The 23827-nt window shown below is 35.1% G+C and overlaps 1 protein-coding gene across 3 annotated transcripts in view; it reads left to right on the forward strand.

Moving 5' to 3' along the window:
* The window catches only part of HYCC1 (hyccin PI4KA lipid kinase complex subunit 1), a 96726-nt gene that overhangs the window by 35917 nt on the left and 36982 nt on the right, over nucleotides 1-23827 (forward strand). For all 3 annotated transcript variants that reach the window (XM_027075116.2, XM_027075117.2, XM_053218309.1), the window contains exons 2-5: nucleotides 8518-8596; nucleotides 15251-15352; nucleotides 22316-22495; nucleotides 23607-23687. In XM_027075116.2, the coding sequence (XP_026930917.1) occupies nucleotides 8546-8596; nucleotides 15251-15352; nucleotides 22316-22495; nucleotides 23607-23687 (414 nt within the window). In that variant the 5' untranslated portion in view covers nucleotides 8518-8545. The remainder of the gene's footprint in view (nucleotides 1-8517; nucleotides 8597-15250; nucleotides 15353-22315; nucleotides 22496-23606; nucleotides 23688-23827) is intronic.

Consider the following 23827-nt stretch of genomic DNA (forward strand, 5'->3'; position numbering starts at 1 on the left):
TAGTTAAGGATTTGAGAAAAGACAGGTAAGATGACTTTTCTGTTTTGTCTATGTTTATGGCCTTAGCTGAGAGGGCTCAAAGGCTAGGGGTGACTGGGGGCTGGAATTATCTGAAGACTCGTGTGCTCATAGGTCTGCTGGTTGATGCTGACTATTAGTGGGGAGTCAGTAAGATTGTCAATGGAGAACTCCTACATGTGGCCTCTCCATGTTAGTCCTTGGGCATTTTCATAATACAGTGGATAGGTTTTGAGAATGATGGTCCGACAGAGAATCAAGTGGAAGCTATATCACCTCTGTGACCTAGCCATGGTAACAAGCTTACCTACATTGAAAGGGAGGTTACATTGATTGCACTTCTTGATGAGACAGATGTGTCCAAGTTATCTTGTAAGGAGATTGTGTTGTGGTCATCTTCAGATAGTAGTCTGCCAGGTGAATGTGTATAGCAGCTTGATTCATAATAGGTCCAAACTAGAGGTAATCTGTATGTCAATCAACAGGTAAACAGGTAAATACATTGTGGTATGTTCATAAAAGTTAGCAATAAGAAAGAACAAGCTATTGATATACTCAACAACGTTAATAAATTTCAAAAACATTATGCTGAGAAGATGAAGCCAGAAACACACATACATAATATATGACTCCATTTATATGAAGCTCTTGTGCAGACTGAAATAATCTATAGTGATAGAAATCAAATCAGTAGTTGCCTGAGATAGGGGATTGGAGGATTGACTGGAAAGGTTGGATATATAGAACTGAACATTTAAAATGTGTACATTTTATTGTATATAAATTGTACCTCAAAGTTGATTTTTAAAAACTAAAAAAAAAAAAAAAATAGTAAGGGCAGATAGAAATTAGAAACAAGCATACAACTCTTTTGAGAAGTTTTAATGTAAAACTGGAACAGGAAATGTGAAGATAGCTAAAGAGGAAATGAGGTTAAGAGCTTTTTGAGGTGAATGAATTAGTAGCGAGGGACAAATTTAATTAGGAAGAGACGGAGACTTGTTAAAGTGATTTTGTTAGGTAGGTAAGAGAGGATAATTGTAGTGCATTATTCAAAGGATTGGCCTCAAATAGGTTCATGGACAATTCATTTATAGTTACCAGAAGGGAAGATGGAGTGTATAGATACAGATGCTTTAGGTATGTAGACATTTGTGAATATGTGGTAATTTTCTTGTGATTGTTCAGTGAAGTGGGAATTAAGATTATCAGCCAAGAGTTAGAATGGGGAGAAGGTTTTGGGGTTTTGAGTATCAGATACAATACATGAAACAAGCAGGAGAGTGGGAAAGTGAGTAGACTATAGGGGAACTCTGCATGATTGCCAGGTAGCCTTAAGGGCATGCTTAAGGTTCTTGGTCATAACTTTTAAGTGTTGTTTTAGTCATTTTCTCCACTTTGTTCAGCTGAGTGGTGCTGACATGGACCATGTAGAGAGTTGGATTTTACCAGGGCTGTATTTTTCCAGAGGAATAAACAATTAAAGGCAAAATAGCTGAGAAAGTATATTCAAAATGGTGATTAGAATTGACTAATAATTTAAATGGGCAAGGAGAGAAAGAATATTGGGATATGACATTATGTCCGGTACGGTCAAAAGGTTTTGGGGTTTGAGTGCATAAAAGGGTGTGCTGAAAAGATATGAGAGATCAAAGTGGGTAATGAGAAGGACTAGAGCAGTAGCTCTCAAAGGATCATTTGGGGATCTCTTGGGAATCCCTAAGACCCTTTCATGTAGTCTACAAGCTTAAAACTATTTTCATAATAATAGTAGGGCTTCTATTTGTCTTTTTCATTCCCATTGATAAATAAACAGTGGTTCTTTCCAGAGGCTACATGGTAAGTGATGACTAATGGGATGCTTATGTGTTCTTGTTTTTTAAAAATTTCTGTTTTGTTTTTAAATATAGTAAATATCAATAGATATTAACCTACATAAATAAACAACTTTTTCAGAGCCTCAATAATTTTTAAAAATAATTTTATGAACAATTTTAGATTTATAGAAAAGTTACAAAGATAGTAGAGAGTATTCCCAAATATCACACACCCAGCTTCAGTTTCTCTCTTTTTTTTAATTTAATTTTTTATTTTTAAAAATTAGCATATAGTGCAACAATGATTTCAGGAGTAGATTCCTTAGTGCCCCTTACCCATTTAGCCCATCCCCCCTCCCACAACCCCTCCAGTAACCCTCAGTTTGTTCTCCATATTTATGAGTCTCTTCTGTTTTGTCCCCCTCCCTGTTTTTATTAGTTTTGTTTCCCTTCCCTTATGTTCATCTGTTTTGTCTCTTACAGTCCTCATATGAGTGAAGTCATATGATTTTTGTCTTTCTCTGACTGAGTCATTTCACTTAGCATAATACCCTGTAGTTCCATCCACGTAGTTGCAAATGTCAAGATTTCATTCTTTTTGATTGCTGAGTAATACTCCATAGTATATATATACCACATCTTCTTTATCCATTCATCCATCGATGGACTTTGGGCTCTTTCCATACTTTGGGTATTGTTGATAGTGCTGCTATAAACATGGGGGTGCATGTGTCCCTTCGAAACAGCACACCTGTATCATGTGGATAAATGCCTAGTAGTGCAATTGCTGGGTCATAGGGTAGTTCTATTTTTATTCAGTTTCTCTTAATGTCATTTTAGGATTGTACATTTGTCATTACTATTACATTTCTATTAACTAAATTCCAGACTTTATTGGGATCTCATCAGTTTTTTCATCATTGTCCTTTTTCTGTTCTAGGATCTGTTCCAGGATACCATATTGTATTTAGTTGTCATGTCACCTTAGTCTCTCTGGTCTCTAAGAGTTTCCTGGTCTTTTTTGTTTTTTTATGACCTTGTTACCTTTGAGGAGTACAGATTGGAAATTTTGTAGAACATCCCTTAAATTGAGTTTTCTCTAATGTTTTTCTCATTATTATATTGGGATTATGGGTTTTTAGAAAGAATACCACAGTGGTTAAGTGCCCTTCTCATCATATCATATCAGGGGTGCGTGATATTCACATGACATCATGGTTGAGGTTAATCTTGATCAAGTCAGTGTTTGACAGATTTCTCTTATAAAGTTACTATTTTCCCCTTTCTATATCCTATTCTTTGGAAACAAATCACTATATACAACACATTCTCAATAGGGAGTCAGGGAGTAAACTCCTCCTGGATATATCATTTGGAATTCTTATGAAAGGAAGCCTTGTCTCTTGCTCTCTAAATTTTATATATTTATGTATGTATGTCTTGTCTTTCCATATGGATTGATGTATGCTTATTTTATACTTTGGGTAATAATTCAGTACTAAGTTATTTGTTTCATTGCTGAAATTGTTCCAGCTTTGGCCATTGGATATTCCTTTAGGTTGGCCCAATATTTTGAAGTGTAAAATGGCTCTGACCAAATGTTTGAGAATAGCTCATCTAGGTTATGATCATAGGATTGAGTAGCTGAGGCAGGGAAGAAGACAGTGTTGTTGGAGATTTTTAGGGATTAAGAGTTCAGGGTGTGAGAAAATAATCACCAAGAATTTAAGTCTGAGTAGTTTGAAAGAGGGACAGTGAGTCAGAGCTAAGGTCATTTACAAATGAAGGGGAGGGATAGTGGTGGGTTTGATTGATAGATGGCAGCTACAGGAGTTTCAGGGTAATGTTGGGTGGATATTTTAAAAAGAGAGAGGGAGAATGATCTGGAATGATAATAAGGAGGAAGAAGGACACTTATTTTACCTCTAGGCCCAGTGGTTTCTTCCAGGGCTACATGAGGAAAAGCAGCCACTCTGAGAAGATCACAGGGAAAGCAGTGTCTTTAGAGAAGAACCAGGCTTCGTGTTAGAATAAGAAGAAAGAGACATACAGAGAATTGTTGAAGATGTAGAGGATTTGGCTGCTAACAGATTGTTAATTTCAGAAGGCACAGTGAAAGAACCTCTTTCCAGAATTAAGATGGGATGGGAGATGGCGGTAAAATAGAGTGTACAAGAGTTATAAACCTTAGTGTGTGAAGGCAGAGTGTAACCTGGGGGTGGTAGCTTCTTGTGGTTCCCAATTTAAACAGGAATCAGGGATGAAGGGAATAATGACTTTGGTTTTGGTAGACCAGAGGCAGATAGTGGTGGTGAGGCTGTGAAAGTTTCAAGGATAAGGAGGTATTTTGAGACCTCTCTTTTGAGTTCTACAGAAGAAGGCTCAAGTTTTACTTGAGCTTGCATGCCTGTGAAACACGTGAGGATACAGATGAACTCAGGTATGCAGTTGAGGTCTCCCATTTGATCTCTTGTCAAGTGGAAGATAAGAGGTCTGGCTATTTGGTGTTACTATTGTATAATATACACACAGAAAAATGTGCAAATCAGTGTTAAGCTTGGTGAATTTTCACTAAATGAAAATTTAGTAACTGGCCTCTACATCAAGAAGCAGAATATTACTAGAACCCAAGAAATAATTCCCTCAGGGGAACCATTATCCTAACTTTTTTTTTTTTTTTTTAATTTACATCCAAGTTAGTTAGCATATAGTGCAACAATGATTTCAGGGGTAGATTCCTTAATGCCCCTTACCCATTTAGCCCATCCCCCCTCCCACAACCCCTCCAGCAATCCTCTGTTTGTTCTCCATATGTAAGAGTCTCTTATGTTTTGTCCCCCTCCCTGTTTTTATATTATTTTTGCTTCCCTTCCCTTGGGTTCATCTGTTCTGTGTCTTAAAGTCCTCATATGAATGAAGTCATATGATTTTTGTCTTTCTCTGACTAATTTTGCTTAGCATAATACCCTGTAGTTCCATCCACGTAGTTGCAAATGGCAAGATTTCATTCTTTTTGATTGCCGAGTAATACTCCATTGTATATATATACCACACCTTTTTTATCCATTCATCCATCGATGGACATTGGGCTCTTTCCATACTTTCGCTATTGTTGATAGTGCTGCTATAAACATTGGAGTGCATGTGCCCCTTCAAAACAGCATACCTGTATCCCTTGGATAAATACCTAGTAGTGCGATTGCTGAATCATAGGGTAGTTCTATTTTTAGTTTTTTAAGGAACCTCCATACTGTTTTCCAGAGTGCATTATCCTAACTTTTAACACAATCAATTAGTTTTGCCTGTTTTTGAAGTGTATGCAAATGTAGTTACAGAGCATGTACTCTTTCGTCTGCCTTCTTTTCCCCAACATTGTGACACTGATATAATTATAGTTTTCTTATTGTCATTGTTGTATAGAACTCCATGTGGTATATTTATCCATTCTACTCTTGATGAACATTTGGTTTGTTTCTAGTTTTTAACTGTTTACAAAAACTGCTGCTCTGAGAATTCCTAACTAAGCACATCTTTCAGAAAACGTATATCCACATTTCTCTAGGGTATATTTTTATGAGTGGAATTGTTGGTCTGTGGAAGATGCATTTGTTCAAGTTCAGAAGATATTGTCAAAGAGTTTTCCAAGATATTGTACCAATTTATATCCATACCAGCTCTTATGAATATTTTGTTTGCTCCATCTTTTTTCAACACTTGGGATTTTTGTTATTCATTCTAGCCACACTTGCAAGTGTGTGTGTGTGTGTGTGTGTGTGTGTGTGTGTGTGTTGAACACCTTTCATACGTTAGGTTTTTCATTTGGGTAACTGTTATGCTTGTTTTTCCTACTGGATTATCTGCCTTTTGTTACTAATTTGAGTTCTGTATATGAGACTTCTGTTAGATATATGATATGCAAATATCATCTCCCACCCTTTGGCTTTGTCTTTTCATTCTCTTAGTGGTAACTTGATGAACAGAAGTTCTTCCCTTCCCCCCATCCCCAAACCCCACCAGCTTTATTGAAGTGTGATTGACAAATAAAAGGTGTATGTATTTAAGGTATCAATATTTTGATATGCCACAATCAAGCTAATTAATATATCCATTACCTCACTTAGTTATCTTTGTGTGTGTGGTGAGAGCACTTAAGAGCTACTCTCTCAGCAAATTTCAAATATACATTGTCAACTGTAGTTACCATGCTGTATGTACATTAGATCCCCAGGACTTATCTTGTGACTGAAAATGTACATCTTTTGACCAACATCTCCCCACTGCCCCCACCTCCGTAGCCCCTGGATACCATCATTTTACTCTCTGTTAACTATGAGTTTGACTTTTTAAGCCTTTACATATAAGTGAAATATTGGAGTATTTATCTTTCTGTGCCTGATTTATTTCACCTAGCATAATGTCCTCCAGGTTCACCCATTTTGTCACAAATGGCAGGATTGCCTTTTTAAGGCTGAATAGTATTTCATTGTGCACTGCATTTTCTTTATTCATTCATTTGTTGACAAACAGAAGTTCTTAATTTAATGAAGTCCAATTTATTTTTTTAATTGCTTTATGAACAGTGCTTTTGTGCTGCTTGTTTAAGAAACCTTTGCCTACTCTAAGGTTATGAATGTATTCTCTTATGTTTTTCTCCAAATGCTTTTTGTTTTACCTTTTTCACTTAAATCTAAGATCCAACTGGAACTGATTTTTGCATGTGGTATGAACTACTAGGTCATGGTTCTCCATATGTATGTGTGTGTGTGTGTGTGTGTGTGTGTGTGTGTGTATATATATGTATATATATATGGAATGAAACAGGGTGGCCAGAAAAATATTATAATTATATAATTATACAATATAACATATATATAATTATATAATATTATATATATTATATTATTTAATATATATATATTTTTTTCCTGGCCACCCTGTTTCATTCCATTGATTCTTTTTGGCCCTTTTGATAATACACACTGGCTTAACTACTATAATGTTTGTTAAATTTTCTAGTAAACCTTGATGTTTACAAGTTCAAGTCCTGTAGCTCTGTTGTTCTTCAAGATTGCTTGAGTATTCTTGATAGTCAAATCCCTCTTGATTCCTTTCAACCTTTTAAAAATTAATTTTAACTAGGGAGTTGTTTTGAATTTTTGTAAAAATTTCACCTCCCCAATTCTCTGTAATTTGATGTAACATCGTTTTATTTGTGATAATTTTCTATCTTAATTTACTAAATAAACAATGAATCAATACAAAAGAAAACATGTGTATTTAAATTTACTTTCCTTCATTTTGCTTCACAAATAAGTATAATGTAACAAGATAAAAATAAAAATGAAGAAATAAAATAAGGATAAGAGTATAATGTAAAACGACAGATAAGATTAATTCAGGCCTGCTTTTTTGTATACAGAGTTAGGGCAGAAACTGTAACTCCCATTTTATTAGAGTCAAAGCAAAGAGAATCAGTTATGAGATTCACAGTATCCATATGTAAAAGCAAACCAGTTACCTTAAAGGAGAGTTTTTCCTAGTCGTAAAAACTGAAGATGTGAATTTTCTCCTTTTTTGGATTTTAAAGGTGATAACATGTGAGATAGCAGTGTTTTGGGTAACATTTGGGACACAATTCCAAAGCCCAATTTATCTGAATGGACAGTTCTATAAAATCAGTAATATGGTACAAATTTTGCATAGTATTTAAAGCCTTATTGCCAGGTACTGTAATAAGTGCTTTTATTTGCATTTTTCATTTAATCATAACCCTTGACCGTAGGTGCTATGGTTATCTGTATTTCACAGATGAAAAAATTAAGGTAAATAACTTGCCTAAGGTTCTACTACAAATAAGTAATAGAATCAAGATTAAGTTTCGGGCAATTATACCTCTATTTCTACTACATGATTATGCTGATAAAAATTAAGTCTCATGCAGGATTTGTGCTGAATTAGGGGTTTAGGAAATTCAGATAGAGCTAAGATTTTCCTCAAGAAACAGTTTCTAGGTCTACGTTCATATAGATGGGTGAAGAAAACAACACTGTATTTTCACAGCAATTTTGCTTGAGCTAAATTTGTTTTGCATGTTCTTTAGCTTCTTTTTTCCCCTTAATTTTACTTAACTAAATCCCAATCTGAATAACTATTGTTGAATGTGATCATTATCTTGCATATTATCACTTTTACTCTTGTTTTATGAGTATTAAGCTTTCAGGGAGCCAATTGGCTTGCCTAAATAGATCGTAAAGAATCAAAATATAAGCAAATTAAATTACTAAACTGCTTTGTACAAAGTCAGTTTTGTAGCATGTCTTTTTATATTTTTGCAGTTTTAAATTATTTTCTGAAATTTTCTTAAGATGCATGATATTTTGGAATTATTTCGTTGAAACTGGGGGAAAGTATTCAGTATGTTTTGCAGCTGGCATTCCTAAAGGCTGAATGAACATTGCAGAGCCAATTTAATTATGTTGTGATATTTATACTTTTGTTATAATTCTTGCATTTGAATACTTGTTTGTGCACATTGTTTTGAAGTGAGCCTACTAATTTATGTTTGAATCTGCCTTAATTTCACAAAGAAGAAGTAACACAATTTTATAGGATTAGTTCTATTCATAGTAATCTAAAAATAAAATATATTACAAATTTTAACATTTTCTATGTTAACTTCCAGGTTGGAGGTCTAGAACAGATGTGGAAAGATGTTCACTTCAGAGAAAGGGGTTGTGGAGGAATGGTTGTCAGAGTTTAAGGTAATATTTACTGTCTCAATATAATAATTATACTCCAAAGAAGTTTTGTCTGGGGTTTAAATCACAGTGGCTTTTTAAAAAAATATTTTATTTTACTTTTTGTAATTTTTATTCTTTTTAATGACTGAAAGGCTAAATATCTATGGAAGCAGAAATATGTTCCAACAAATCTTAATAGGGAATTATTTATACATAGTAGTTTTTTCTAGGAAATCAATTCCTTTTTTTCTCCCAAGTGGTTAAAAGATTTTGTTTTCTCCTTTTCACAGCAACACCACAAAGAATGGTTAAAGTTTCTGATTATTAATGTTACCCTTTCTAACCACCATCAAAAATTCAATGTTTAAATGTTTCTCCCAGTTTAGAGGGCAAAGGGAGTGGGCATGATCAACAATGAGGAGAAGATGGAAAGATATTTGCCCACCTTTCTAACAATGGATTCTTCTCTAGCTGGTTAACTTTTGTTTTCTTGTCTTATGAAGTTTTCTCTATAATTGCTAAAATTGTGTTCTTTAACCAGTTAATTACCTTCTCCTTGTCCTCTGGGTCTTGTTACACATAATTACGTGAACTTCATGATCATGAACCAGAGGAATGAAGAGTTTTTAATGCAACTATCAATTTTTTGTCTAGCCTAATGAGCCCACCACTTTCTGGGACAGATGTATTGTCTGACAAAGTCAGACTTAATTGGCTTGTTTCAGTGAAGGAGACTGCAACAGGCACTATATGGCCAACTTACCAAACAGAGGAAAAGACAAAATTATTATAGTATTTGGAGGAAGGGTGAAATTCAGATGAAAAATTAAAAAAAAAATTTTTTTAATGTTTATTTATTTTTGAGAGAGACAGAGAGAGGGAGAGAGCAGGAACAGGGGAGGAGCAGAGAGAGGGGAGACACAGAATCTGAAACAGGCTCCAGGCTCTTAGCTGTCAGCACGGAGTCTGACACGCGGCTTCAACTCACAAACCGTGAGATCGTGACCTGAGCTGAAGTCGGACACTTAACTGACTGAGCCACCCAGGGGCTCCTAGATGAAATTTAAATGGAGTAGTATTTTGATGGGCTTAACACAAAGCAGAGCTGTGTGTAATGGAGTTAAAATCTGGTATGGACTTCAGAGTGGACCCAGGATCATGTTGTCTTGGAAACTACACAGTTAACATCCATGTGGAATGTTGTGTTCAGAAACCCCTTATATGAAGCTCTGCACCTTGACTAGAAATCAAGCCTGCTTCTCTGTTTCAAGGTGACTTAGATCCTTCAGGAAAGAGTGGATGTTTCATTCTTACTGATATATGTTTAAACAGCAAAGTTTTTGATATCTATGATTTTAGATAACAAGGCTTCTCAGTGAATAAGGATATAGCTAGTCACTCAAAAAAGGGAGGTTGTTATGACACTTTAGCTGCAGTGTGTCCTTGAGAGAAGTGGTGTTTCCTGTTAATTTTGCAGCTGGTCTTATCAGTCATTATTATCTCATCCTGACAAATGTCTGGGCAGATTTTTACTTTGTAATTTATTATAGTCAGGAGTTGAGTATCCTTCTACAGATCCCCTAAATCATCATAACGTGAGGTAGAATCTTATAAAAGTGCACTGTATATAGTGCCTTCTACATATTTTAATAATTTGATTACATTTTGTATGTGCTTTTTTCCCCTGCATATGTTGTTTTTGTGAGTAAGTATTCAAGGTTTTAAGCTTTTTTTGCTTTAGGAGTATTTAATTTGGTTCATTATACCATGATTTTTTTTTTGACAGTTGATGGAAATTGTCAAATTTAAAAGTTGAGTACTATTAAGGATTCTTATGTTTGATAATGAAGTCAAATTTGCAAAAGCAGATATAGCCAGTTAGCCATTTTTTAATATGGAAGTTGTGGAAAGAGGGCCTGTTAAAGAATGGTATAGGGGAGGGGTCAACTGTTAAGGCAAGTAATTGAAAATCATGACTGATTCCTTACCTTCCTGCCTGTTTGTTTATTCCCTTCCCCTCCTGGCTTGGATACATAGCACCCTAGTGAGTGTAGCAGTGAAGAGTAAGGTAAAGGGGCAGTGCAGCAGTATGGGCAACACTATGCCCTAGTGCTTGAAGAAGTGGGTAGCTAGGGTGGAGGGTTGCAGAGGTGACATGTAGAAGACTCAACCAGAGGGGTTACATTGGTAGGTTGGTTATAATAAATAAATATATGGAGGATAATGGGAGTTAGGTTTCTCAGTGTCTGAGAAAGGAATTAGAAACATGGAATGGGGAATGGCAAGAAAGAACCTTAAGGTGTTAGATTGGAATTGTAAGAATCAGTATGACTCATGGATCTAAATATGTATGTGATATCATTATACATGTATATCCGTATGTAAATGCATACATATATTTCCCAGGTTTGTTCACTGGGAGGGCTGAGAAACAATGACAGTTACACCCCAGTAGTAATGAGTATACTATGCACCCAGATCTTATTTTCTAAGTACCATTTTCCACTAAAAGAAAGTAGGATGTGAATAAAGTATTATCTAAATAATATTTTATCTAAATAGTGTATTAGTGAGTAGTGCTATTTTATCAAAATTTTTATAAGTTTAATTCAAGGATAAAGAAACTTTTCCATTGGGAGGATGGGAGTAAAATCCTGGGCCCTATGAATTAAAAAGTAATTTAATTTAATTTTCTTCTAACCCTCAAGATTAAATTTACCCAATTTCCAGTCAATTTAACTGAGTAAATGTTTTAAATTATTGTCAAGTCTGTATTATAGTTAGTTAAGAAGACATTTTCTGTTTCTTGGTTAATTTGGTAAGCATTCCTGAAAATTATTTTGAATGTTATTCTGAATTGTGTTCATGTATGTTGAATTCAGCTCTGTTTATGTTTAATGAAGAGATTAAGGTTATCAGGCAAAATCAGCAGCATATTAAAGGTAATAAAAGGTAGAAAAGTACTTGAGAACGTATCTCTTAAAAGTATTTTGTCTTTTGAAATGATTTGTAATGTTAATTACATATTTTGGTTAAAATAAGAAAGGAAGTTTGGATGTGCACATATATATATATATATAGAGAGAGAGAGAGAGAGGGAGGGAGAGGGAGAGGGAGAGGGAGAGGCAAAGAGAGAGGGAGAGAATGAGAGGGAAAAGGAGGGGGGTATTGAGGGAGAGAAGGGGTTGGAGGAGAAAGCCTTTGCTTGGTTGTTGAATTTAATAACCATGGTACTATTAAAGCTAAGATCATCAGATTGATAAAGTATTACAAAGCACATTGGGCTGAGATGTCAGAAACCGTTTGATCTAATCATAATTATTCTGCTGTGTGGTTTTATGATGTTGGAAAAATCACATAACTTTTTTGGGTTTCAATATCCTCATCAGAAAAAGTGAGTGGGTGGTCTGTGAAGATGATTTTAGTTTTACGTTGTTCCATGGTCACAGTTTGAACTCCCAACCTAACTTCATTCACTATGCTCTCAAATGCACAAAGAGAACACAATTTGTTGTGTGAAAAAAAATTTTTTTTGCCTTTGGAAAAACTTTTCGTATATACTCTAGCTATAGGCCCTCATTAGTATTCTCTTTATATACCAACAAAATGATTCGATTTGAGACTTCATTATTTTAATATTTTCTGAATCATTCAGTTTTTATCTTTTCAAAGATTGATTTGTAAAGTATTAACTTTCAGATTGTATTGTGTTTTCCTTAATGCTATGTGTAGATTTATCTAGCAGAATTCTAGACTGCTAATTTTTCAATTTTCTTGTAGTCACTGAATCTCAAAATCTAGTCTTATGTGTAATGTTGTTGAACAGAGTTATTTTATTTATTGGCTCTCCATCCATCTGTCTATCTTCATTAATTCTCTTCTACCCAACCCATATCACCTCCTTACGTTTTTAAAAAGCCATCTGCCAAATGATACTTTAGTATGAAGCATCTGTCTTCTTCAACTTTTGCCAAGACTAATTTCCCATTACTTTTTTTTTTTGTCTTCTGACAAAAATTCTGCCTTCTGAAAAGTGAGAAAACTTAGCTGGTATTTAAGAAGGCCGGTACCTTTGAACTAGTACAGTGCAAGAAAATTCAAAGGTTTGCTATAGTAGTACTTAAGTCCACTAGGCATGGTTAGATCTTAAGTTTTTCAAAACACTGTTTATAAACACAGAAATTATATTTTCTCCCCTTCTATAGACAAAAGTAGCTTTTCCCACATTCACAAAATGAAATAACGACAGACTTGTGCACTAAGTTTTAGAAGACACTTCCTCTCATTTAGCAGCACAGTGTCCTGGGTCCAGGATATTTTCTGGAGTTTGTCTCTTCAGAGAAGAGCTATCCTTTTGTCTTTGGCTGTTTCACAGACAATGTTTTATTTCATGAAGGTTAATTGGTACATAAATTGAAAATTATAATGAACATTTTTAATGAATGTTCCAGTTTTAGCCTAAATAGTATATGTAACATAATAATCTTTCTATTTACTAATCATTTTTAAAATTTATATTTCAATTCACTCCATTTTAGATTTTATAGTTAGACATACACATCTATATAATAGTGTATTTTATATATATATAGTTCAGGTTCATTTCCATTCAGGGGGTTAGAAATCTGTTATTTATAGGGATGCCTGGGTGGCTCATTAGTTTAAGCATCTGACTTCTGCTCAGGTCAGGATCTCATGGTTAATGGGTTCAGCCCCACACTTGGCTCTGCGCTGACAGTTCAGAGCCTGGAGCCTACTTTGGATTCTGTGTCTCCCTCTTTCTCTGCCCTCCCCCGCTCACACTCTGTCTCTCTCAAAAATGAATAAACATATTAAAAAAACTTAAAAAAAAAAGAAATCTGTTGTTTATTTGACCGTTACTCCCTTTTATATAAATTCCCCTAGTGTAAGGTTACTCTTGATCAAATAACGGAAATGGAATGTTGCCTGGAGATCTTTTGTTACTTGCTTTTGAAATATTGAAGAATGCCCTAATCTCCTCTTTATGTAAGCAATTGCAGTGAAACTTTCTTTTTTTACTCTGGAGAATGGTGGAAGGTTTCCAGACAGTTCATATTTACTTACTGTTCTGGTAAACAAAACTATCTTATTGAATTAAAAAAAGAATCTATTCATTTATATATCCTAAGATGTAATGTGACCTATTTTTAAAGAATCTACTGAAGTGTAAATAGTGGCAGTGTTTATTCTCATTTTGTTCATCTATACTAAGTCCCTTCAGCGGAGGTTTGAGTATGAGGCCTTGTGCTGAGTGCTGTGGATGGAGAGATAATAAGATAGTTTTTGCCCTTAAGGAACTCATGGTAAAGTAAAAATGAATCATATATCCTTAGTACAAACATTTATGCTGTTTAATTTTCAGTGTCTGTTTATGTACATGTACATGTATATGCACTAATCATAACTTTTAAATTATTAAATACTAGGAGATGGGACAAATAAGAAATAGTATATACCGTGGAATGACTATTAGCAATATCCTGAGACACTGTATCTACTGCAAGATTAACATTTGTTGACTGATTAATTGAGGTAATTTGCATGAGAAAAAATAATGACTTGGAGACAGATATTAAGGAAGAGGTATACTCTAGAAGGGTAGGTTTTTGTCATTTGTTATAATGAAGTGTTTTGTTTTTGTTTTGTTTTGTTTTTTTCAGATTTCCCTAGTACTTTTACCCTAAACCGTCTGATACTGGAGTTTGATCTCTTCCCATTCCTCTCTGGTCATGGTGTCCTTTCTGAATGGGTGGTACTGGCAAGCTGTAATTAGTGGTCCATATTTTATTTTATTTTTATTTTATTTTTTTAATGTTTTTATTTATTTTTGAGACAGAGAGAGACAGAGCGTGAGCAGGGGAGGGGCAGAGAGAGAGGGAGACACAGAATCCCAAGCAGGCTCCGGGATCTGAGCTGTCAGCACAGAGCCCGACGCGGGGCTCGAACCCACGGACTGCGAGATCACGACCTGAGCCGAAGTCAGACGCTTAACTGACTGAGCCACCCAGGCGCCCCTAGTTATCCATATTTTAAATGGCATTAGGAAAATTAGTTTGCTGGTAGTATGGCTATCTTTTTCACCAGTTCTGAGAAGAAAATTTGCCCCCAACTCTGTTAATTGAACAGCCTTATCTAAGTTAACAGTCACCATATATAACTCAGGAGTTACTTTGGTAGATAATCTGTGGCTTTAAGGTTTGAAACATTAGATCCATATACAACGTGTTTATTAAGAGGTAGGATTCAATACCGCTAATGAGATTTTGAATTTATATGATACTACAAAAAATATATCTCTAGCTTTACATATGTTTTGTATTCTCATTTCTAACCCCAAACTGTTCAATCAAAGATGAAGTGTTAATGTTAATTTTTATCCTTGTTGATGACAAGAAAATTAAATATGTTTTTTGTTGAGATATATTTCACATAACATAAAATTCATTGTTTTAGGCTGAAAATATAGTGGTTTTTAGTATAGTCACAATGTTATGCAACTAACACCAGCATCTAATTCCACCACCCCAAAAGGAAATTCCATACCTGTCAGTCACTCCAAATCTCCCCCACCCCCCAACCTCTGGTAACAAGTAATGTACTTTCTATTTATGGATTTGCCTATTATAAAAATACATTTTTTTTAAATTTGTTTAGACACTACCAGAAACATCTTTATCAAATTATGCCACAAATTTGAAAGAGAAGAGTTCTTTAGTTTCATCTCTGTATAAAGTTATCCAGGAGCCACAAAGTGAGGTAAGTACTCTTATAGTTTATTGTGCTTGTAGTATTCAATTGATTGATTTTTAATTTTTTATTGTGAAATATCACATATATATAAAAGAATTAGAAAAAGTATATGTTTAAAGAACTTTAATATATATTATGGGTTGTTTATCTGATTACATTTGGGAAGTGGTGTAGAGGGGATGAGAGTAGAATACGGTATTTTCAAAAAAATGGTTGAATAATAAAAAAAAAGAACTATAATAAAATGAACTTCACTGTACCATCCCCTAGGCTAAGAAGTAGATTATTACTATATTCTAAAAGCCATCTCTGAACATGTTCCTCCTCTTCTTTCTATCTATCTATCTATCTATCTATCTATCTATCTATCTATCTATCTATCTTGCTAGAGGTAGCCTAGAAAGTCAGCGTCATTATATGTCTTTGTTCATTCAGCAAATATTTGTATGCTCACTATAAACCAGCTTTAATGTTAGGCAATAGAAAATCAAAGAGTAGTAACACATGGTCTTTATCTTGAAAGAGGAAAAGGAGAGAAAATAAGTAAATACATGCTTTCAAGGGAATGCTTAGATGCATATGCATAAGCTTTCCAGATATGTAATGTGAAAGGACATTCTAAGCTGTTGGAATAGTATATGGAGGGCTGAGAAAATGCAAAACACTCAAGGAATGGCAAGCAGTTTTGTCTGGCTGATGTTTCTCTGTGCTTCCTTCTTTTCTCTTGCTCCCACCCCCCGCCCCCATTTCCTTCTCTTTTTTTAGAAAGAAAATTTAGTTTGAAGGTGGTAAAATGATTTATACTTCAGATTCTGGTGCTTGTAAATCCCACTATTCATAATAGAATAGAAAAGGATTGGAAGTAGTGTGGACAATAAAAGGCATGGCATTTGGAAAATAGCAAATAGGCTAATGCAATAGGAAACAAGAGAATAAGACTGGTGGTACTGAACTGAAGCTGGAAAGATTGGTTTAGGTCGTAACCATGGTGAGCCTTGAACTCCATCATAAGCAATTTAGACTTTTGTACTGAAGGTATGACTTGATCAGATTATTGTTTCAGGAAGGTGGCTATGTGGAGGATAGATAGGAGAATGGAAAAATTGAAGGCAAGACTAGGGTACTAGGATAATAGCCTAGGAGGAAGCTATTGAGAACGGAAAGAGGGGGAACAGAGGAGAGGGATACGAGGAATGTAATTCTTTTTGTACACAAGTTTGGTAGATGACATGGCAGCTCTGACACCACTAGTCTTATTACTTGATGGTAAAATAACTTATACCCTGGAGTCCAGTCCTGTGTGGATCTATGTGTCTTTTGGATTAACCTTCCAAAACTAGAGCCTGTTGTTATTTGAGTAGTTAACCTCTTCAGGAAGGAGGTCTGGAAAACCCAGCTTCTACTGATGATGCTATAAAATGCATCACGACTGTTATGTGCAAAAGACAAGACTAGGGGTGAAATTGACAAACCCCAAACTTGTCCTGGAAAAACTGAATAGAATAATCACATTTTGCTTGTTCTTTCCTTTTCGCCAAAGCTTTTTAATTTGTATAACATGTATAGGTAGCTTGTTTTCTTGAAGGGTTTTAGTTTTCAAAGTATTTCGGTGGATGCTATTTTAAGGTTTTCCATGTGTAAGAATTATTTCACCAAACAGAGTAAGTATAGGTATAGCTTTATTATTTTTTTAATAAATGAAATCTTGTTTCTAATTTACTGCTTTATATTTTGAAATTACCCTGTGATGAATGTTGATTTAACCAGGCTATGTTGGATATAGTTTGTAAGGTAAATTTCTGATAGACTAGTTTGGTTCATAGCATTTCTTTTATTCAAAGTAAATACAACTCTTATGGTTCAGAGCAGTATTTCTCAAAGTATTTGTGGTGAAGGACCAGTTTTTAAAAAAATTTCAGTCTGTTGCAGACTAATAAGTGTACCTAGTGCACATGATTAACATGAAACTCACATCATATGTGAGGTACCACATAAACTTGATAACCCCTAACTGATCTATACTATATCCTGTTAAGTAAGTTTGCTGATCACCAACTTGGATGGTGAAGCAATATCAAGTTGCTATAAAAGTCTCTTAATGTTTCCTCTCAATTTCTGTATTTACATTGTTTCCTCTCAATTAGTGATAACATTTGTGGCTGGTCTTCAGTCCATGGGCCATGCTTTTAGAATCACTAATTTAGGAGATTTTGCATTTAAGTTTGTTTTATGTTTTTAGCCAGATTTATGTGGTGAGGATAGTGTGTATTCTGTATTCTTAAAACCCAACTCAATCTTAAAAAAATATATTTAGAAGGGCTTCTAAAATATAACAGTGTAATCTATTTGAACATCATAACCCTCCTTTTTCTCTTTAGAATATTTTGTATCCTAATTTGGAAATAGTCCCAAAATGTTGATATCATTCATTGTCTTTTGGCATTTTTGAAATTTGGAACATTGGTTTGGGTGTTATTTGAAGTTTAGCAAATTTGGTATTTGGATTTTAGTAATAGTACTTTTTCATTATTTAGTTTAATTCTTTAAGTATTTTTTGAACCCATAAATGTTCCAGAAATCACTTAGAAATGTAGCAGTGAACAAAATGGACTAAATTCTTTTTTTTAAGTTTATTTATTTTGAGAGAGAGAGAGAGAGAGAGAGAGAGAGAGAGAGAGAACACATGCATAAGTGGGGGAGTGGCAGAGAGAGAGGGAGAGAGAGAATCCCAAACAGACCTTGCACTGTCAGCTCAGAGTCCAACGCAGGGCACGGCCCATTCCCCTGCAATGTGAGATCATGACCTGAGCTGAGATCAAGAGTCCTACGCTTAACCAACTAAGCCACCCAGGTGCCCCAAAATAGACTAAGTTCTTGACCTTCTGCATCAGAACTTTTAGGTGAGATAGACGTTATACAAATACCTAAATGTATAATACAGTGTCAATTAGTGATAAAATTATGAAGATAAAGTGGAGTAGGTAAAGTATGTGTTGAGACTCAGGAGCTCTTGGTTGAATCAGGTCTGAATGAATTAGGGGGAGAACATAAAAACTAGGGGCAAGAATTTTCCAGGAGAGTAAATTTTCCAGGAATAGTAAATACAAAGACCCTGAGATAGGAATATGTGTTATATTCAAGAAATCGTAGAAGCAGTTTGTGGTTTGCTTGACTGGTATATGTATCTATCTAATCTATCTATTTCTTTAAAGTGGGCTTGAACTCAGCAACACTGAGATCAAGACCTGAGCTGAGATCAAGACACTTAACCGACTGAGCCACCCAGGAGCCCCTTGACTGATCCTTTTAATTGCTGTAACTTTAAGAAAGGCATAGGGGCGCCTGGGTGGCTCAGTCGGTTAAGCGTCCGACTTCAACTCAGATCACTATCTCACGGTCCGGGTCCGTGAGTTTGAGCCCCGCGTCGGGCTCTGGGCTGAGGGCTCAGAGCCTGGAGCCTGCTTCAGATTCTGTGTCTCCCTCTCTCTCTGCCTCTCCCCTGTTCATGCTCTGTCTCTCTCTGTCTCAAAAATAAATAAACGTTAAAAAAAAAAAAAAAAAAGAAAGGCATATGATTAGAAGCTAACAGAGCCTGTTATGAAGTCTGTTATGAAGCCAGCTATTTTTTGAAAGAGTCACATAAAGTCTGGTGTTCTAGGCATAGGGAGCCCAGAGTATGGAGAGATCAGTTCAGTGGCTATTGGCACCTGAATAGTGGTGTCCTTCCAACTTCTATATTTTTTCCTACCTATGTGCCTCATTAATAGTTCAATGTAAAAAATGTGCAAGATTTTCTTGTAAATATACCCGACCTTAACTCTTTCCTAACTTCTATCCCTGCTTTAGTCATTCAAAGGCATTTTTTTTTCGTATTTAAAATAAATGTTTACTTATTTTGAGAGAGAGGGAGGGGGAGCACAGGCATGAGTGGAGGAGGGGCAGAGAGAGAGAGGGAGAGAGAGGGAAAGAGAGAGAGAGAGGGAGAGAGGGAGAGAGAGAGAGAGTCCTAAGCAGACTGTGCTGTGAGCTCAGAACCCAATGTGGGGCTCAGTCCCATGAACTGTGAGATCATGACCTGAGCTGAAATCAAGAGTCAGATGCTTAACCTACTGAGCCACCCAGAGGCATTTTTATGTCACATTTCTATTACCATTAGAGGGACTCCTGGGTGGTTCAGTCAGTTAAGCATATGACTCTTGATCTCAGCTCAGGTCTTGCTCTCAGGGTCATGAGTTCAAGCCCCGTGTTATGGCCCCACACTGGGTGTGGAATCTACAAAGAAAGAAAGAAAGAAAGAAAGAAAGAAAGAAAGAAAGAAAGAAAGAAAGAGGGAGGGAGGGAGGGAGGGAGGGAGGGAGGAAGGAAGGAAGGGAAAGAAGGGAGGGAGGGAGGGAGGGAGGGAGGGAGGGAGGAAGGAAGGAAGGAAGGAAGGAAGGAAGGAAGAAAGAAAGAAAGAAAGAAAGAAAGAAAGAAAGAAAGAAAGAAAGAAAGAAAATCTCTCTTAGGATACAGACTTCTTATCTAAAAATAGATTTTTGTAAAAATTTCATTTGTAACTTCTTTTAGAATTTAGAATATATTTTAGAATGGTAATAAGGTTATGATTAGATTCTCATTAGATCCATAAAAAGCCCATTTAACACCTGAAAATATACTTGAGGTACAGTTCTTTCTTAATAGTACTGTAAAATCCACCCACCAAATAGAACAATATATCCATGAGAAAATACATACAAAAATTCGAACCAAACACTAGTAACATAGCATGTTCTAATGCTCCATTACTTGTCTCAAATATATTCAAGTTAGATAAGCCAAATACTACCTATATTTCATACATTATGTATCTTTCTATTCTTTTCTGATATTTTTCAGGTATGTTTGTAAAGGAGTCAAAAAGTGTTGGCTGCAGTTCTGAGCTTTGTGAGCTGCATAATTTTGGTCATATTAGATGGCCTCTTTGTCTCAATTTCCATGTAGAAAGTATGGATAATGATATTCTACCTTACAATGTTGTGGGAATTGAATAGGTTCAAGTGCTTTGAAAGTGCTTTGCAAGTTATAAAACATTGCACAGATAATTGGTATTTCTCTCTCTCTTGGTTTGATATACATAATTTCATTTAATCTCACTGCAGTATCATAATTTCTCCACCCCATTGAATCTGTCTTCATTTGGTTATGCTTTTGTAAAGCAAAAGCCCTTTTAATTTTGGATTTTAAATTGGTTATAAGGTCTTTGGAGGGTGTTCTGATTAAAATTTATTTATGTGTTCATGCAGATTATTGAATAAATTTTTAACATAAGATTTTATAATTTTGCAGATACTTGTTAGATTATATCAGTTGATTTAACCAAAACACTCGTAGGTATTTAGAGATGACGGATGTTCTACAATAATACAAGATTATTGACACTGGCCCACAAAGAAATTTTAAAAACTCCCCCCTGAAAGCTAAACATCTCCCTACCAGTTTTTCTTTTTGCCTGCTACCCCAACCCAATTATTCCAAATTTCTACCTTGAAAACTTCTCTAGCTATGTATGAGTAGGGTTACTTTTCCTCTAACCTTCCAGTTTCCTGCTACCCTTGTCATACCACAGTGGACACCTGTTGCCCTCTAACAACCATTTTGAGAGTGAAAAAAAATACTCCTTAACTGTCAGAAGTTAGATAATTTTTCAGTAGGAAAGACTAGTTTGACTTAATGTTCATTAAAGTGTAAATTTTGCTATACCTTGTTATAAATAATACTGACTTTAATTATACCCAGTATACATTACATATTTAGCATATTTGAAATCATAACATCTACTGTAAATTAGTTTCTGTTTATTATAATTACTGGAAGTATAAAATCAGTTTAGTAAATTGACTTAAATCTATTGCCTAAGTTAGCAAAATGAATGAACTATAGTCCATTGAAAATATAATAGCTTGATGCTTTGAAAAATCAGTATCCTGTGACATATTTATGACTTGTGTGTGATCATTGTATATGCTTTCAGGTAATACTTACATATGAGTCACTTATGTTAACTTTCTGATTAAAAAAATGTCTATGATATAGATACAGTCAGCTCTATTGACTGGGTGATGCTGGCATGTGGTGGGAGAGGAATATGTTAAAAATAACTTTAAATCATGTTTCAAACAAAATGGCAGCAATGTTTAGATTATCCAGGGGCAATTAACCATGGTTACAATAGGGATCTAGATTTAGGGGTGCAGTAATTATTCAGCTACTCCACACACATAGCTGTCGTATGCTGCCTAATTATAAGCTCAGGAGGGTGATGTGATGATAACTACCTACATTCCCATTTCAATTTCTCCATCCCAGTAGCCAATCATGTATATATTGGCATGTTTTATCAGGAAGTAGGATATTAAGGATATTAAGGAAGAAACTTCTTATAGCCTAGCTATTTTAAAAATAATTTTTTTTTACATTTATTTATTTTTGAGAAACAGAGTGAGACAGAGCGTGAGCAAGGGAGGGGCAAAGAGAGAGAGAGGGAGACACAGAATCTGAAGCAGCTCCAGGCTCTGAGCAAGCGGTCAGCACAGAGCCTGATGCGGGGCTCGAACCCACGAACTGTGAGATCATGACCTGAGCCAAAGTCGGACGCTCAACCGACTGAGCCACCCAGGAGCCCTAGCCTAGCTATTTTAATAAGTTAAAAAGATATGGTTTAAATACCAATACTACTTTAGAGTTATAGGATATTTAAAGTTTATTAAGTGCTTTCAAATACGTTTATTTTGAACTGTTTGACCTTCCACTAGAAGTAAACTTTCAAAGGTTTGCTAAATAGCTTAACAGTGAATAGTTTTGCTTCCAAAAAAATGAAAACATTTATATATTTCAGTAATTACCAACAAGGAAAAACCATTTATATTTCATATGTCAGTGTCTATTCAAATGCAGTGGAACCCTTGAATTAACACTTGGTCTTTTTTCCAGTTGCTAGAACCCGTCTGTCACCAGCTCTTTGAATTCTATCGCAGTGGAGAAGAGCAGTTGCTTCGATTTACACTGCAATTTCTTCCAGAATTGATTTGGTGCTACCTTGCAGTCTCAGCCAGCAGAAATGTGCATAGCAGTGGATGTATCGAAGCTCTTCTTCTAGGGGTTTACAATTTGGTTTGTATTTAATGTAGTTAACAAGTGTTTGCCAAAAGCAGATCTATAACTTTTATAGCAAACGTGAAGACATAATAGCAACTACTTTTCATTTTAGTGAAGCTAGTATTTGTTTTTCATACATCAAATGACTCCTATCTCATTCTCCTAAAAATAACTTTATTGAGGTTGAAGGCTATACAGGCATACATATAACTATGTAAATATATTTTTTGGAGTTGATTGAAGACTGAAAATCAGACCATTTCAGTTCTTTTATAGAGGTATCTCAAAATATCAGTGTTGATTTTTTTTTTATTTTTTTTTAACGTTTATTTATTTTTGAGACAGAGAGAGAGACAGAGCATGAACGGGGGAGGGGCAGAGAGAGAGGGAGACACAGAATCGGAAGCAGGCTCCAGGCTCTGGGTCATCAGCCCAGAGCCCGACGCGGGGCTCGAACTCACGGACCGCGAGATCGTGACCTGAGCTGAAGTCGGACGCTTAACCGACTGATCCACCCAGGCGCCCCGAATTTTTTTAAACTTAAAATCTATTGTCTGTAAATTGTCTGTTAGTGACCTTCACAAAAAGCTTGGGAAAAAAGATCTAGTCTAATATGTGCCACTAATAATTTCATAAAATCTGGACTATCACCAGAGTTCAAACCATTGATTTAACATATAGTTTGCATTACTCTTTGTTTATTAATCAATATGATATTCTACATATTTAAGATTTGTACTTTCTTAAAAAGAAATTTAAGGGCCTTTTCTTGACATATTTCATAACTATGTTAATGGATTTAGAAAATGTGACTTTTTACATGAGAAATATCAGTGATTATTAAGACACTACATATCTCTATTTCAGCCTTCCTTAAAACTGTGTTCCTTATATCTTTCTTGTACCTTGTATCTTTCTTTACTTATATCTTACTTGTATCTTAAAAAGGAAGGTTAACTCCTGTTGTTTATAAATAATTGATCATTGATTGTCTTAGTTTATGATTTTAGTCAACTTTAAAATTCCTTTCCTCTCAGATCTTTTTTTCTTAGACTAACAGTTTAAAGTTAGCTCTTAAACTTATGTGTAAAAAATAAATATTTTAAGTTTTTTTTCACTTTTATAGGAAATAGTTGACAAACAGGGACATAGCAAAGTATTGAGTTTTACGATTCCGTCTTTATCCAAACCATCTGTATATCATGAAGTAAGTAATATTTTATCAAAGTAAATTTTTTAGTTCTAAGATTTGAAGGTGTTATAAATTAGGGTCTGGTTATTGAGGCAAAAAAAAAAAAAGATTGATTTATTAGTACCTTAAAAAGTGTAAAACACCACACAAAGTAT

This window comes from Acinonyx jubatus, chromosome A2, assembly GCF_027475565.1.
Source record: "Acinonyx jubatus isolate Ajub_Pintada_27869175 chromosome A2, VMU_Ajub_asm_v1.0, whole genome shotgun sequence".
In the NCBI taxonomy this organism is placed as follows: Eukaryota; Metazoa; Chordata; class Mammalia; order Carnivora; family Felidae; genus Acinonyx; species Acinonyx jubatus.